The sequence below is a fragment of the Vicugna pacos genome, chromosome 2 (genome assembly GCF_048564905.1).
Source record: "Vicugna pacos chromosome 2, VicPac4, whole genome shotgun sequence".
Lineage (NCBI taxonomy): Eukaryota > Metazoa > Chordata > Mammalia > Artiodactyla > Camelidae > Vicugna > Vicugna pacos.
The window spans coordinates 85,117,578-85,135,464 of NC_132988.1; the positions used below are offsets into that span (position 1 = coordinate 85,117,578).

General features: G+C 45.8%; 1 protein-coding gene across 4 annotated transcripts in view; it reads left to right on the forward strand.

Moving 5' to 3' along the window:
• Positions 1-17,887, forward strand: part of LNX1 (ligand of numb-protein X 1) — a 113,766-nt gene that overhangs the window by 16,756 nt on the left and 79,123 nt on the right. For 3 of the 4 annotated variants that reach the window (XM_015250229.3, XM_015250244.3, XM_031687924.2), the window contains one exon: positions 992-1,484. In XM_015250229.3, the coding sequence (XP_015105715.1) occupies positions 1,093-1,484 (392 nt within the window). In that variant the 5' untranslated portion in view covers positions 992-1,092. Of the gene's footprint in view, positions 1-991; positions 1,485-9,186; positions 9,620-17,887 lie in introns of those variants that run through there. The other variant, XM_006198135.3, reaches the window with a different exon arrangement.

A 17,887-nucleotide genomic window follows, 5' to 3' on the forward strand; every position in this document is an offset into this window, starting at 1 on the left:
ATCTTAAACTTATATACCAAAGGGAGTTACATGCTGGGATAGTACACTCCTAGTTTGAAATATATATATATATTTTTTTTTTGAATAAAAGAGATGATTAGAACAAAGGCAAACACACACACACACACACACACACACACACACACACACACACACACCTTTATAGAAATTTCAGCTTTTAGTTTCTAAGCCAACAGAGCTAGACTGGAGACAGAATGAATTCAGTAACAAATATACATTATGTAAGGATAGTTAATATTCAGTGTGCACTTACTATATTCCAGGGACAATTCTAAGAGCTTTATGTCTCATATCTCTTTTAATCCTCACAATAATCCTATGAAGTAGGCTATTATTATCCACATTGTACAGATGTGGAAACAGAGGCTTAAATCATTGGCCTGCAGTGGTGGCGGGACTGGCCCAGGTGGTGTGGCTCCAGAACCCACTTTACCACTAAGTGACTGAGTAAATGAAATGCATGTAGAAGAAAACACTGCCTTTATCATCAGAAACATACAGCAGCCTCAACTTCTCAGATGATTTAGTTGAAGACTCCAAGGTCCTATATGTTCTGAGTTTTGGAGAAGGGTGGGGAAGCTAAGAGACAGCCATCAGAGTGTTAACTGCTTTTCTTCTTGTCCTTCTCTGACAGAGAACTTTATAAATCACTGGTCTTTTTAATTAACAAATTACATTTCTTAGAGTGTATTTCTGGGCATTTCCCAGATGTTACCCAAAGGATTTTCACCACATCAACATGAGGTTGTTAAAGGTAAACGTGGTTGCCGCTGGGATAGGTGGTTAAACTGAGGCAGAAGGAGGCAAAGACGCTGGCCCCGGGCCATGTCAGTCACCCGAGTGGGCACTCAGCCCTGGCTTCTGAGTCACCACTCACTTCTGGCCACCGGCTGCCCTGCCTCACGTTCATAACAAACCGCGTATTCAGCGTGCTGTGCAACCCAAGATGAGATGTCTTATTCTCTTTCAGGTTAGTGGATGGCTCCAGGAAGACCTTGATTTGCTCCCGAGGAAGCTGTGTTTTCGTGGGTTGGCTTCCGGTCATACTGCCTCGCCCCCACCCAGCCGACCATGAGCCAGGCAGATCCTGCCGATGACCCAGATCCCAGCCCCGCACCCCTGTGCGTGGCGTGCGGCCAAGCCCACTCGCCCGAAGAAAACCACTTCTACACCTACACAGAAGACGTGGACGATGACCTCATTTGCCACATCTGCCTGCAAGCTTTGCTGGACCCTCTGGACACTCCCTGCGGACACACCTACTGCACGCTCTGCCTCACCAACTTCCTGGTGGAGAAGGACTTCTGCCCCGTGGATCGCAAGCCTCTGGTTCTGCAGCACTGCAAGAAATCCAGCATCCTGGTCAACAAGCTCCTCAACAAGCTTCTGGTGACCTGCCCGTTCACCGAGCACTGCGACGAGGTGCTACAGCGCTACGACCTTGAGCATCACTTTCAAACCAGGTAGGGAGGGCCTCCCGGGCGACCAATCCCGAGAAGCCCCGCCCTCGCGGCGCCGCTGGAAGGGCGGGTTGTTCCGGCCTGCGCGCTTTCTCTGCGTTCTGCTTTGCAACCAAGGAAAGGATTCATTCAAAATAAGACACGTTTTAGGTGTTTATGGCTGTAGTTCAGTATGAGAAAACAGCAGGAGGTAGAGTTTGGTACAGGAATTTTTTGGTAAAATATACGTAATATAAATTTACCATTTTAAGCATTTTTAAGTGTACAGTTCAGTTGGCACTAAACAGATTCGCATTGTGCATCCATCACCACCATCCATCTCCAGAATTTTTTTCATCTTCCAGAACTAAAATGTCATATCCATTAAAAAAAACAAACAAAAAACCAAACCAAACCCAAACAAAATAACCTCCCCATTCCCTCGTCTCCAGCCGATGCAAACCACCGTTCTAATTCGTGTCTCTATGATCTGATTGCTCTGGGAACCTCATAGAAGAAGCATCATTCAATGTTTGTCCTCTGTGACTAGCTTATTTCATTTGTGTGCATTTGAAATGTGAAAGATCCTGGAAAGATCGGATGAGCAGCTTGCTCTGAGGCTCCTGGTTCCCCAAAAGGTGTCCTGGTGGACATGGCTTGTTTTTTACCTGAGAAAAAAATGTCTCCCAGTTTGGCCCATGAGTATTAGAAGTTCCTCTGTATGGGAACTGGCAAAGCCCACCTGTCCTTTGGGGAGATGTGAGGTATTTTCAACTAAGTTTTCAAAAGGAGAAATTTAGAAAACGTTTGTCTTCCGACCTATTTGTTCTGCAAATTTTTCAGCCAGTGGTCGGACCACCCCTGCTGGTGGCTGACATCACCGCTCCACCTGTCTGCCTCTCATTTTGTCCACTCACACCGTCCTGTTCCTGACATTCTTCGTGTGGACAGCCTCAGGGTCTGCCCGGGGTCTCACGCACGTGAGGTTCTCTCTTAGAGCACTTAAGACGCTTAATAAAGCGCGAACAATAATGCCACAGTTATTTTGTAAGAGGAAACTTGGAAGCTGTGTTTATCTTGGTTCCTGTTCTGACAAGGGCAAGAGGCAGGTGCAGGTGTTTTTATCTAAAGGTCACATTCTTCCAGTCATGAAGCTGAGTCTTTGTCTTTGGAGACATGCGGATTCTCTAACGTGGACGTTTGTGTCCAAAGCAGTGGCCTGGGTGTAATGCTATGCACATGGTTTCCATACTGAGTACTTCGTGAACTCACTTTTCTCCCCTAGATGTTGAGCCAGATGCATCTAACTCAGGTTGGTGGGCTGCCTCTGAGCCTCTGCTGTTGTTGGTGTTTGTTTAAACTAGGATGCAACTCTTCTCTGATGGCCCAGAAGGAAGTGCAGGCAGAGGAGAAGGGGCAAGGGAGTCTATTTGTGACCTCTGCTGCAAGTTTTGCCCAGGGAGGAGAGGCGTTGTCTGCAGGGGAGTTGGTCTGGGGTCAGAGGTGAGGTGGATGCTGACAGGTGCTGGTGCAGGGCCAGGGCCAACACTGGGGCCACAATGGGGTAGGGAGCTGAGGAGCATGGGGAGGAGAAAAGGCCCTAATAGACCTCCCTCCCCATGTGCCCGTCTTTTGCCACCTATGCATCTGTGTTTGGGTGCTGTATTCATTTCTTACTGCTGCTGTAACCAGTGATCACAAACTTAGTGGCTTAAAACAACTCAAGTTTGTTATCTTACAGTTCCGAGGATCAGAAGTCCAATGTGGGTCTCACTGACATCAAGGGCTTGGGAGGCTATTTCCTTTTGGCTCTAGGGGAGAATCCCTTTCAGCTTCCAGAGGCTACCCGCCTTCCTTGGCTGGTGGCCTCTTTCTCCATCTTCATTTTTTTATTTTTACTTTTTAATGGAGGGACTGGGGATTGAACCCGGGACATCATGCACACTAAGTGTGTGCTCTGCCACTGAGCTCTACCCATCCCCCTTCTTTCTCCATTGTTAAAGCCAGCAGTGTAGAATCTCTCTCTCCTTTTCCTTCTTTCCCTCTTTCTCTTTCCTCTCCTTCCATCCTCACATCTCTTTCTGTGGCTCTAATCCTCCTGCCTTTCTTATATAAGGACACTTATGATTACATTGGGATCCACTCAGTGAATCCACCTGGATAATTCAGCATCCTTTCCTCAGGATCTCAAGATTCTTAGTCATATCTGTGAATCCCTTTTGCCATGTGAGGTAGCACATTCACAGGTTCTGAGGATTAGGAGGTGGACATCTTGCAGGGGGGTGGTCATCCTTCTGCCCACCACTGGAGGTTTGCAGGGGAGGAGCAGAGAGGAGAGAGACAAGGAAAGAAACAGAAGCAGCCTGTGGAGAGACAGTGAAAACACAGCAGCCCCTCCCCATCCCCTCATCAAGAACTGATTTGGGGTCAAGGCTATCCCTAAAAAATGGGATAAGGTGGCACATGGATCTGAGAGCAAGGCCAGGACAGCAGTGGTGCCAGGGAAGGACTGGGAAGAGGCAGCGGGGCGTCTCTGGAGCCCCCAGGAGAGGGGTGATACAGGAGGGCCTCTGCTGCCTGGAGTGGGAATTTCATTCACCTGCCCACGCCGGCTGAGTGACCCGGACACCTCAAGGAAGCCTGGGGGGAAGGCCTGATGAACGCTCAGCTGATAATGAGATGCACGTCTGCAAAACAGCAGTCAGGAAAGAACCCCAAACTGTCATCACCTCTCTGAGCTGCGGCCTCCGCGGCCTTCACAGGCGCTGTGGGCAGCCCTGGGTGGAGGGGAAACTCTCCCGGAAGGTGTTGGGCCTCCACACTCGTTCTCGGCTCCCTCCACACTTCAGCTTCCTAAGTAGGTTGAAACCAACATTTCCAAAAATACATTGTATTTGTTAGTCATCAAATGCTTAATATACACTTCCTTTCCCCCTCCCCGTTCCCAGGGTATGCCTTTTTTTTTTTTTTTCCTTTTGGCCAGGATTAAGAATTTGGAGCTAATCCAGAGCCCGACTCCAGAGTTCTCTTGGGCCTGTGACTGGGCCAGTAGACGACCTCTTCCTCCCCTTGGAAGAGATGTGAAGACAAAGTAGTTACTACCTCTGGAGTCCCTAAAACTGGGAAAACTCAGAGCTCCCCAGGGGACAAGTGTTTTTCCTTCCGCGTCTATGTGAGGCCTCCAGGTTGGTGGCTGCTTGGATGGGAGGGTTGTCATATGTTTGCCCTTGAAGGTAGCTTTGTTTATAAAGTTTGCATTCTTGGTTTCAGTGTTTAAAACACAATGAGTTAAAAAACATTCTTCTGCTAGTGCCACTTTGATGAATAGAAACTAGGCCGGCTGAGAACTAGTATGGAGAACTTAAGTGCAGCTCCGGTTGAAAGCCACTGTGAGACTGATGAGGATGCACACACACCCTCCCCGGGGTCTTGGAGAGCTGACAGTCCCTGGCTTCCCGGGAAGCTCCACATGTAAGTTTCTCCACCTGCATGATGGGGACTTACTGCAGGTGGCTCCTTGAATACAAGGCTCTTGCAGAAATGAATCACATTTAGAATGTTTCGGTTGTTCTGGTAGGAAAGGCCGTGTGCTCCAGAAATGTTTTCGAGGGCTCTGCTCACGGCCTGTCCGTAGGATCACTGCTAATAGTAACAGCGGCCCTGCGTCAGGGGTGCTGCCTATTTTCTGCAGAACTCATTTTAAACATTGTTATTTTACAACTTCAGACCCTGAGTTGAATGTAAATCCTTAACTAAAACATTTAGGACCAATGGGGGGTGTGCGTGACTGACCAGACCAGTGATGACTTGGAAAACTATTTCTGACTTCAGACCAGAGAGGTCTTCTGTGGGAGTCAGTCTGCACATGTGAGCTACTGTTCGGAATCTTCTGGCTAATTCTGTTGACCTCTGCCCTCTTAGATGCCTGCAGACTCCCGTCACACGAGCCTCCTGTAAAGAACTCCCACGAGAGCGACGGGCTTGCTGGGTCCGGCGGCAGCCTTCCTAGCCAAGGGACACTGCCAGCGGTCATGGTGGGGCGCTGCCCAGGGCCAATTTGATGCGTGTCTCTTGACCCAGGCCAGCAGTGGGAGGGTGTGTGGAGGCAAAGCTTTTCCTTCCTTAATCCGGAGTGGGAGTTATGTTAACCTCAAGGTGCCATCTTCATTTTGCAATATCATCATCTGCATATATAATATTTATCAAGGATCCACAAGAGGCCAGGCCCAGAATGAGAGAAAAGTCTCTACAAGTCATGATTTCTGTCTCTGGGAAATGACCTTTTAGAGGTGAAGGAAGAGAATTTGAAAACACATGCATGTTGAATAGTTTCTTGGGACGAGTCGCTTTGCCCTGTAATTTCTCTCTCGTGGCAGATAGTAAAAATGGGAGATGATAAAGCTGACCCATCTTCAGTGTTTACGACCTCGGATAGAGAGCTTATTGTTCAGTTTTGAAAACAGCCCTAAATGAAAATGTGATGTCACTGGCACACCTGACTGAAGGCTCTCTGGGGTTATTTTCTTGATTAACTTGAAACCCAACGTCCTGGAAGTTTCTTCTCCAAAGACCTACCCTGGAACTTCTCCTGACCTTCTCTTCCCTCGGGGGCTCTTTTCTGTAGTGTGTTCAGTGCAGCACAGGCTCAGCTAGCTGTCCACATGGCAGGGAGGGGTTTACTGCTGGAGAGAGGATCCAGGGGGGTGTGACTCTATAGAACAGTGGGTGGGTGACAAGTTTTGTTGGTCATTTCAGCCTGGCTCAACATCTCCACTCACTGTGCCTGACATACATCCTTCATGTGACTTTCCAGCCTTGAACCCAGCTTCCTCCTGGCCCTACCTAGTGGAGAGCTGCTCTTTTAGCTCTCCTGGGCACGGAAGAGATGACGCAGTTCCCTGCATTACTTTTTGAGAGAATCATTGAGTGTCCATCAGATTAATCTCCAAGTAATTCTTTAAAGAAACCACATCGTCCACAACACTCATACCCAGAAAGCTCCCTTACGCTTTTCCTTTCTTCCTGGACATTTATTATTTATTTGTATAAATATTCAACCCCTGCCATGGCTCTTGTAAAGTCTGAAGTCCTTTTTTGCTAATTTGCCTGTGATCAAGAAAGACTGGTCCAAAAAAAATGGACTCTTTAACTGAGTTGAATTCTCTTTCATTCAATAAACATTTATTGAGCATCTACTCTGCTCTAGGCACTGTGGTGAGGATATAATAGAGAACAGGACCAGCAGAACTCCTGCCCTCAAGGAGTCCCCTGTCTAGTGAAAAGAAGCAAGAAAACAGGAGGTGATTGGTCATGTCTGAGGTGACAATGAAGAATAAATAAGAATCAGACAGGCAAAGGCTGGGGGCCAGGATTAGGGTTAGGATCGTTTACTGCAATCCATGACCATTTGAAGGTGGGATTTTTATCCCCAAGGGATTGTATTAGTTAGGATTACATCAGATGGCAGGTAGTAGAAAATTCAAGTTATATTGGTTAAACTCTGTAAAAGTTCTCTTTTTCTCATTTGACACAGCATCTGAGGCTAGGAAGTCCACAACTCGTATGATGTTGCCTTGATGCCATCAGGAATCCAGGCTCCTTCCTCTTTTCAGATTAGCACCATGTGTCACCTCATGGTCTCAAGATAGCTGTTCAAGCTCCAGCATCACATCCAAGTTCCAGGTATAAAGAATCAGGCAGGAAGGGCAAAATACAATGTGCTAACGGAGACTCCCGCCTTTAAAGAGCTTTCTGGGATGCCTCACCCAGTAATTTCTTCTTAAAACTCATTGGCCAGCACTGTTACAGGGTCGCCCACCTGTGGGAGAGACCAAGTGCATTACCACCATGAACAACCCTGGGGGCTGTTACAAAGAAGAAGAGATTAGACGTTGAATAGGAAAGCAGCAGTTTTTGCAAGAGTGACAGAAGCAACAACAAAAAACAGTACCTTTATTTCTGTATTGTATTCATACCCAGCAATGTCATAGCCTTTTGAAATGCAAGGTGAAAGGCAGGCATTGTTCATTTTCCATAGAGACTTGGAGAAGCACCATGACATGCCCAAGATGATAAGAAATACCATCTAGTACACCTTGAAGCCCATGCCTATATTATATATGATGCTGCTTATGAGTTATGTGCTACACAGTAGATCCTGGACATTCAAGAAGAGTATGTCCCAGGACTCTGTGCAGCTCTGTATGCAGCAAAGGACTGTACCATGTCATGTCCCTAATAGCGCAGCAGGAAAGAAAAGCCAGGATGAGAAGAGCAAAGCCTCTTGGAGACAGGTGCTGAGCTGCCAACTACGCTTATCCAGGATCATTAGTGGCTATTAATAACAACATTTATAGCAATAGCTAACACTCATTGAGTCTTTTGTTCTTGTAGGCATTATTTCATTCCACCTTCATAAAAACACTGTGAGTTAAGTATACTATTGTCTTTCCTTTACAGAGGAGGATACAGAAGTTCAGAGAGGTTAAGGAACATTCCCAGTGTCACACAGCTCATACGTGGCAGAGCTAGGGTTCAGACTCAAACCTGTTTGACTCCAGCATCTAAGTTCCAAACCTAACTTCCTCTTTCCTGCTCTTCACCAGCTCTGACACACTCTTGCATACCAGACCTAAAGGAAATGGAATTCAAATTAGGGCCTCAAAAAATTATAAATTAATGGATGTCAGGCTTTATCAAGGTTGCTTCTCTCTGATCCAAACTGTAGAAGTTAAGTCTGTACCTCCTCAGGGTCTAGTGCAGTTTAAGTCTTAGCCTTGCCTCAGGTACATGCAGATCTCTGACGCCAGATTCCTACATGGTTTATTACAGTTGGTCTCATCCCATAGATTTTTCTCTGGTCTTCTTCCTGTGAAATGTAATTTGCTGTAATAGCTTGGTTGTCATTAATGTAACTATCCCTTTGAGCTATTTCTATTAAGATTTAGGCCTTCAGTTAGCAAGATGGATTTTACTCTTCTTAAATATGGAGTAGGAGAGGAGACCTGGGGCTTCTGGGGCATTCCAGAGCTTAGGCGTGCAAAGTCCTGGTGTTAAGGAAGGTAGTAGAGTCTAGAATCACAGATCTCGAAGCTGGAAGAGATGGTGTGGTCCAGCTTCTGCAGAACCAGGCAGATAAGGCTTTATTGATTCCATTTCAAAGATGAGATGACTGAGGCTCAGGGCTTCAATGAAATGCCCAGGATCCTACAGCTAGTGAGAGGGCTTAATTCAGTTACTCAGGGGAGCAGGAGGAATGGAGCAACTCCCCCCCCCCCCAGAATAGGAGGCTATGCACTGTTTGGACAGAATTTTATATCTGTCTGTCAAGGTTCTCTGTGAGTCTCAGAGAGAATGGCACAGCCTGTTCTTATATAGGGACAGTTTGCAAAATTAACAAGGAAGCTGTCACTTCTCTTAGCCTCTGTCAGTATAGTTGGGAGAGTGACAGGGAAAATATCTTAAATGCACATTCTAAATATACATGTAGAGTGGAGTTGGTTCGTATTAACATTCCTGTGTTGCAGTATCTGAAGAAGGCTCTCTGTAAGCTAAGATCTCCAGACTGTGTTCCAAAGATGCTAATTTTGTCCGGGGTCTTCCTCTAGCAAGCTGTAGGACAGCTTTTGAGCGTTTGCTTATTCACATGGTGGGCTCTGAACGTGCCATGTTCATGCCCTCTTCCAACACAGATTAGCTTCCAGCCCATCTGCTCCCAGCCAGTGATGTAAATGTACCAGCTGCTTCCCGAGAACCAGTCGGCATCCTGCAGGAGGGGCAGGTCCCTTTCCCGGGCATCAGCCTGCTTGCTCTCAGCCTAAGCCTTCTCGCCAACCATGGTGGGTTCCTCCGTTCTCTCATCTCCCCATCTAAGAATCAGAGCACACAATCCTCTTACGGGCCCGTGATTTATCAGCGTGGCTCAGCTAAGGGCTCTAAGTCTCATTCTCTGTGATCTGCTGATTGTGGGAACATGGCAAGTATGTTTTAAAGGGGCTGGGCTGGGTTGGGCCCCTGCAGCTGACGGAGAGAAGGTGGCCAGGAAGAAAGCAGAATCCTGCTTGGAAAATGAAGGCACTTCTGTTGCTGGTCCTGCCTTGGCTCAGCCCTGCCAACTACATTGACAATGTGGGCCACCTGCACTTCCTGTACTCAGAACTGTGAGTCCCCCTCTCCCTGTGCCTGCCTGTGTTTGTGTGTCGGGTATGTCAGGGGTGGGACCTGAGTCCATTCCTTGGCTGGTATGTTTGTTTAGAGGAATAAATGCCACATACACTAGATGCACTTGGACAAAACACCCTGCCAGTGGTTTAAAGCAGCGTGCAGAGCTGTCTGTGACTTAACAAAAAAACACCATCTTACTGATGCAGTGCTTTCCCAACAAGGCATTTTTTTTTTCCTGCTTCTGTGCCAACACTGCTTTCTTTCTTTCTTTCTTTTTTTTTGGTTCTCTGCTTTTTCCTCAATAGATGTGTCTTCTCTTCCTTCCATAAATAGAACCAAAGAACAGTTAAGAACAGAGCCTGCATGCACAGATGTTCAGTCTCTGTCAGGCATTTCTAAATTGTGACCAGATATCATCCCTTTTTGAGACAGTCTCCATGCTTGAAAACACATGGAGTATCAGTACATAGGCGAGACAGCCCTATATGGAAAAAATATACATCCCTTTTGTTTTTATTTTTGATAATGTTTGTACATGAAAAAGCAGAACAAACCATGCAGTAAACACCCATATTCCTTCCTGTCGTCTGGATTTAGCAATTAACATGTGGCCACTTTTGCCTCGTTTATTTTATTTTTTACGGAAGTGATTTGGAGTCGATTGCAGTCATCATAACATTTCACCTCTAAAGATTTTTAGCATGCATCTCTGAAAAAGAAAGACATTTTCCTCCATGACCTGTGTCCATTTTATAAGAGGAAATGAGTCATATCCCCAACCTTTACAGTGATATTTTTCTGGCTCTTTTTATTAGTAAGCCTTGAAAGAGGATTGCAGACTGATGTGAATAGCTTCTAGCAATCAGATGAAAAGTGCTGCCGTGTGTGCCTCAGCGTTTGGAGCACTTGCAAAAATGTAGTCCTCCTTACTCACCGGACAGGTAAAGAGAGCAAGAGTTGGCTTATGTGTAAATTAGAGTCAGTGGACAAATGAAAATAGGGACATTAAATATAGTCCAAGAACCCAGGCTAGGAAAGCTTGGCTGGTCAGATTTAGATAGAGATCCCCGCGTGCTTAGATACGTGGTAATAACCAGTGCCTCTGTTATAATTAGCCAGACTGACCAATTCGCCCAGCACAGTAGATGCTCAATAAATACTCAATAAGTAGAGGGAACGACGAATAACCGGGGTCCTTGGAGGCAGGTCATTCATTTTGAAGACTCTTCATTTCAGGATTTCCTGGTCCAGTTTGAAGAAGAAGGTTCAAAGAGAAAGTATGTGGCTTAAGCCTGAATAGCGAGCATCTCTGGGGTGATCATGACATTGTGGAAGCTCTTCTAGAAAAATATACGATGGCAGAATTAGTTGGGATTGTGAAAAGTTCCCTTCCTCTCTCTTGATGGATGCTGAAATTGGTATCTCTGAAATCTGGCACCAAAGCATGCCTCCCCATCCTCTCACCACCCACCATTGCCCCACCTCTACCCTGCTGGCCTTGTAGGTTGCTATGTTAGTTTCCTAGAGCTACTATAACAAATTACCATAAATTTAGTGGCTTAAAACAACACAGGTTTGTTCTCTCATAGTTCTGGAGGCTAGAAGCCTGAAATCAAGGTGTCAACAGGGCTATGCTCTGTGAAGTCTCCAAGGGAGGATCCTTCCTGGCCTCTTCCAGCTTCTGGTGGCTCCAGGCTTTCCCCAGCTTGGGGCTGCATGACTCCAGTCTCTGCTTCCACCTTCGTGAGGACTCCACTGTGTCGGCTCTCCACCTCTATGTCTTCTCCTCTTCTTAGAAGGATACTTGTCATTAGATATAGGTCCCCTCTGGATGATCCTGGATGATCTCATCTTGAGAAGCTTAGCTTAATTGCATCTGTAAGACTCTTTATCCAGATACGGGCACATTCACAGGTTCTGGGTTACGTATATTTGGCGGGGGTAGGGGGCATTATTCAACCCCTGACAGGTGCTAATGAGGAGCCTTTCCATCGTTACTTTCCTTTTTATAGCCTAATTGAAGGAGGACTCTTTATATTGGCTTACAGCTTCCTTTTCTACAAGTACATGAATCAAAGGCAACTTCTCTGTTGAATAACTGAGTGAATGGAAGTAGGCCCTTCTTTCTGAAATGCAAAGCCATCCAGGAAGCATGATGCCAGGAAAATGCTGGGACAGTGTTCCCGAACTGATGTGAGCTTCCTATTGCTGGGGATGCTTTATGAGAGAGTTCTGTGCAGCAAGTCCCTGATGCTGCTGCTGATAATGAACTAATCAGTGAATTCATGCCACATTTCAGGTACTGTGGCAGGTGCTGGAAGGAACACAGGCAGTAAAAAATTAATCATGGTGCCCACCCTTGAAGAGTTGAGGATCTAACTGAGAAGATACAATTTATACAGATAAGAAATATAAACAATGATCCAAGGCATAAGAGGGTGAGTCTTTACAGTAGGGTAGGTAATCAGTTGAGAGGAGGTGGAGAACGTGCATTTCAGTGAAATTGATCAGAGAAAGCATCTGGAGAAGTGGGAGGTTTGAGTGGCATGTTGAAGTAATTAGGGAGGAATTAGGCAGAATCAGAGTTGGACAGAGACAGCGTGTCAGGCAGGGTCAACTGCACTGGCAAAAAAAGGTTGGGAGGTGGCTGTGGGTATCGCAAACCTTTGGAAAACAATTGAGAGCAGTGAGTGGCAGTGCTGGGTCTGCTTAGAGTTCTCGGAAGCAGAGGCCATGGGGAGGGGAGGTGAAGACCCTTCTCTTGCCACTATGGCTGCTGGGATCTTGAAGGCCGAGTGGACTCACCGGGAAGAGTGGGAAGCCAGGCTTTCTCCTGCCACCCCAGGCTTAGCTCTGGTGTCCCGGCCTTGGGCAAGGCTTGTCCTGTGTCCCTGAACTTCCAGACCCAGAGCTCCTGGGTTTTCCTTTCTCTCTGACACCAAGGTGCTCAGTCTGGATCCTGTTCCCTAGGGGCCCAGCTGGAAAAACAGGAGCTAATCCTGTAAACAGGGTCGGATTTAGGATATGGCCCCTGGGGGTCACAAACTCAAATGCCTACAGAAACCAGGAAGGAATTATTTAAAATATGTGAATCATTCAGGTATGAGTCCAAAGGAAGTGGTGAAGCCTCTGGTCAACTGCTGAGAGAGGGTAATATATATACATACCATATAAATATATGGTATCTAAAGGCTTTCAAATTTAATTTAACCCAAAATAAAACAAAAACACCTTGTCCAGTCCAGCAGATTGCTTCAGCCTGCCTGGTTTGGCCTTGAGAGCCAATAGTTTATGACCCTGGTAGGCCCCTTCCTTAAACATGTCCATTGGCACCTGTGGCTATGACCCAGAAGAGAGTGAATTCCACAGAAGCCTAAAACCAGAGTATTTGCTATAAAGGAGTCCCAATCCATAGGTTAGGGGATAGGGAGTCTAGGATTGCTCTTGGGGTCTACAAAAAGCATACTATAAGGATCAAAGACAATGCTTTCATCTACAAGCCCTCACCCCTAAACTCCCACGAATCCGTTCTGAACTTCCTAGACCCTGAAGCAAATTTAGGAAACAGACTTTGAGTCTCATGCGTACGAGCCTTCTTATCTTTCTGGACCTATTTACAGCCCCACGCATGACGAGACTTGTAGGTGAAGGGGCAGCATGGATTCTGAGGACCACTCACATAAAAACTGAGGGCTGGGTTTTTGTTTTTGTTTTAATACAGATGCTTAGGCTCTAAATCAATTCCCTAAAACAAAAATCTTGGGCAGGGAGCATCTATTGTCATCCTTAAGTTCCCCAGGTGATTCTTATGGGGGCCATCCTATTTTGACTCTGAACAAGCTCCGCACGTGATCCTTAAATTGGCACTACAATTTAAGAGCCCTTAAATCCAGCTCAGATGGTGACTCAGCCTGACTTCCGCTGTGGAAAACATCCCTCCGCTCCCCGCGTCTTCTCTGCTGGGTATCCTCAGCAGCTGCCGTCTCCTCTGCCTGGTGAGTCCTTAGAAGGAGAGCTTTTTGAGAGATTTAATTTCTGTACACCTAGCTGCTGCCCAGGGCAGGCGTGAGTTGAACTAAACGAAGTGAATTTGCCTTATGTCTTGGCCTAGTTCCTAAACATTGTAAGCTGTGATCAAGACCCTGGTTTGGTTTCTGTGGAAGGGAGTGTGACCCTGCTCACAAGGATGTAAGCTGGCCTCATCTCAGGTTTTGCAGAAAGCGGCACTGTGCTGAGATTGTCGCTGCCCTGGGCAATGATCTCCCGTGGCCTTTGTAACATTGTTTTAAATATTCTGTTTAGCAAGAATCCCAGGGGGGGAAAAAAACCTTAGAGTTTGGTGGGCTGGTAAGATGCATTTTATGGTGCCCTTCAACTCCCAAAAGCCATTTACAGAAAATTGAAGGTTTTGTCATCTTTCCCCAACCTTTCAAATTTCTAACTCCTACAACCCCTGAAGATACTTCTCACTTTGTGTCATACTCTGGTGGATGCTGCGTTCATGCCCATGGTGTCATGTCTGAGCGAGTTTTGAGTAGGCGTACAGTCAGTTGGAGCCTTACTTTTCAAAGTAGGAAACAGTCCTTTGTTTTTGAGATGCAGTTATCAATAAGACAGCCAGGCACAGTCGTTGGAGGATGACAGGTTCCTAAAACTAGTGCTACTGCTAGATATCTGTGTGGCTTCTCAGGAAGTCAGGAAATGCTGCCTTTTTCTAGCTTACAGTTAGATATTCTTGGCTTGGAGCTGGCATCACTATGAAGAGTCTCTGTGCCAGTATCTGGAGAGAGAACTTACACTCTTTCCTGACCTCTGTAGAGAGAGCAGCTCTAAGCCGGGAAGGTTCATTCCCCCTGGAGTTTTATGCTCGGGAAATTAAAATGAGCAACTCCAATTTTGCAACTTGAATCACTCACGGCTGTGGAAGGATGTCTCCTGGAGAAACTGCCAAGAGCAGCAGGAGTTATGAGGCAGCCCTGTGTGTGTCCTTCCTGGGAAGAGGGGTAGGGTCAGGAGTCAGACACAGAACACCCACCAAGTGTCTCGGGTCCAAGGAGCCCAGCCGCCCACCACTTTCCTAGCAGAACTTTCCGGGCCAACCTGCAAAACACACCTCTGACAAATTCTCCTGTCTTTGTTGTGGTTCACAGGCCAAAGAGAGCCTTAAATCACAGCCAGCTGGGCATTCTGGGCTTTCAAGTGAGGAGAGAGCTTGCTTTAGTTTCGTATATCACGCACGAGGCCCTGGCCCGACTTCTCCATTTCGCCTTCTCCAGGTAAAGGTCAGGCCGCTGCACCAGCTTCTCCCTGACGGCTTCAGCCAGACTTGGCCGTGAACTCCATAGCCTGGAGAAGCATCTCTTTTCCAGGCTTTGTACTAAACGGAGATCCACACAAGGCACGTCTAGGTTGTTGCTGTGGAATCTTCTTGCGTGAATGAGGAGGCAGAGGGGTGAGGGAGAGGAGCACAGTGGGATGACCTCAGCATCCATTTCCGCCTCACTTCATTTGCGCTGTGTTAACTACTCCCAACACTTTCCAAGTTTAAACCAACAGGGTGAACTCTACGGGCTTGCCAGGAAATGCCTTCCAAGTTGAGTCTCAAAGAAATTGTTTCTTTTTCATCAAAATTGAAAAGGATGGGGGAAAAAAAAAAACTGCTGACTTCTGATTTTTCTTGTGCTATGTTTTGAGAATCTGAAGACGAGTTTAGATTAGGATTTAGAAGGAAGGAGGTAGAGTTTACAGAGGAAATGGGGTGAAGTGGAGATATCCTACTCCAGTGGTCCAGTCTGGGGGAGCAAAGCCAGAGCCCATCTGGGTTCAGTGATTCTCAGGGTCTTTCAAAGCACTGCAGCTCAGCACATGTCTCCTAGGGCATTATTCCTTAAATCTACAAACTCGTGTATTTGGGAGGAAATTGAAGCCGCATGTTCCTGATTCATTTACACTTAACTCATCAAAACGGTGCTTTGTAATGATTCTGTGTCCAAACATAGTGATCCTGTTCAATGGTCTTATTTTTTTCTCCTCGGGAATTAACCAGTTCTCTTTGGCCAGCGGTAAAGCAAACCATTTGCTTTCTGGTCCCAGTCCCAGACCATTTGCTTTCTGATCTAAATGCAAAGCTCAGGGGGCTTCAAGGCACCACTCCAATGCTTGGGAATTTGTGTCTACCTTTCTTGGTGTCACGTAACTATGTCTGGTGGATGAAAGACAAAGTGAGCTTTTTGTGGGGGGTGTTGTGACTGGTGGGGTTTTTGTTTGTTTTAACCATCAGACCTCACTGATTGCTTTGTGTTTGAGATTTTCATTATAAAAAGTTAAAAATAAAAATCAATGGAAAAGTGGAGTGTAAGGAATTCCCCATGTACCCTAATACCCATCTCCAATAATTTATGATTCATGGGTATCTTTTTTGATTTATATCCTCCTTTGAAGCAAATCTCAAGCATATTTAATCTGCAAACATTTTAATATTTGTCTCTAAAGGATAAGGATTCTTAAATGTAACCATAACACTAATATCACACCAAAACAACCACACTTCCTTAATATCAAATAATCAGTTCAAACTCCCTGTTGACTCATAACTTCTTATTTAGCTCATGATTCAAACAAACTATAAAGTTTACACATTGCAACTGGATGCCGTATCGCTCAAGTCCTCCCAACTCCCTCTGACTCCACTGAAGCAAAAGAGTTCTTGAGATAAATTCTGAGGAAAATAGCTTTGGCAAACTCCAAATACTGGGTTAGTAGCTGAAAAAGAGAGAAATGCTGCAATTATTTTAATTTACTATCAAGTTGAGGGAAGACAAGATCAAAAACACTGAAGAATATATGAATTTAACTAAGTTTGACCAAAATGGGGGTTTTTGATGATGTCACACAGAAGCTTTAAGAGGGAGAAGTTAAAGGGAATGGGAAGTATCTGCTCCCTAAGGTGATAATCTCCCAACTTCTTTCATCACAGACCTATATCAATATACTTGTTCATATGTGTGACATATGTATAATTCTCTATAAATTACATGCATGTATAACAAGACATACAAAAATATTGAAGGGTCAGAAGATTCTACATAAGAGTTCTATTACAGTCCCCCCACATTCCTCATGGGTGTCATCACTTTGGAGACCACCGCAGAGGAGCAGGCTCTCAGGACTGGTTGGCATCAGAATACAACCCCTTCATTAAAGTAAACAGAGGACATTTCCCACTACCAGTCTGTGGGATTGGCCTTGGAAGGAATGGGGCAGGAAATGGCCCATGTCTGCAGGCCAACAACAACTTGCGGGCAAGAACCAGACATCTAGTTTCTCTTAGTTATTTTCCCCCTTTTTGACCATCATTCCTTCATTTACATGGCCCATGTGTTCCCAACTCTCTTTCAGCTTTCTTTCCCCTCGACCACACCTGCTTTCATAAACGCCAAGAGTGGGTCCTGTGGGGAGGGTCCAGGGTTGTGAAACTTGAAGCATTTAGAACTTGAGTCCTCTTTTCAAAAAAAAAAAAAAAACCACGATCATGAATCCACAGTTGCTAGGTCCCCAGCCAGGTTCTCGGAGGGGTTCATGCATGCCTTGAAGTATAATCATCAGTCTTACGGTAACCCCCTTTGCTGCATGAGCACTCAAATACCAACTGTGTATCTGCATGTTCCCCTCCCTCCTTATTTCTTATTCTCCTTTATTTCCCTACAGAACCAGCTCTGGGAATTCTGGTGCCCCTCTAAGCCCACTTCTCCTATGTTTAACTCTTGTATGTCCGGAGCTAGAACAGTCTTCTGGATGCACCCTCTTCCTTTCTAGCAGTTCTACCCGGAAGAATAAGGGGGAGGTAGGAGCCAGGGCCCCACGACCATGAGTAAGCCCTTTTGTCTTCCTGAGAACCGTAATCAAGTGGCCCATTGGAAGGTTGGAGGTGAGATAGATAACTTGGTGATTAAAGGCACATGCTCTGGGGTTGGGCTGACTCAGTTTCTGCCAGCTGGGAAACCTTGGGCAATTTACTTAACCTCTCTGAGCTTTTCTCATCCGTAAATAGGGGTGGTAACACCTATTTCAGATTGTTGTGAGTATTGAATGCAATTATATAAAACATTTAATGCAGTTCCTGGTACATATCCAACCCTGAAATGACAGATTTCATTATTAGTAATAGCAGTAGTTATAAGAATACTTCATCAATTCTAAGCCACTAAATAGGAGGCAGGCTGTATCTTATTCATGATGCCATACAAAGATAATGGACAGTGCCT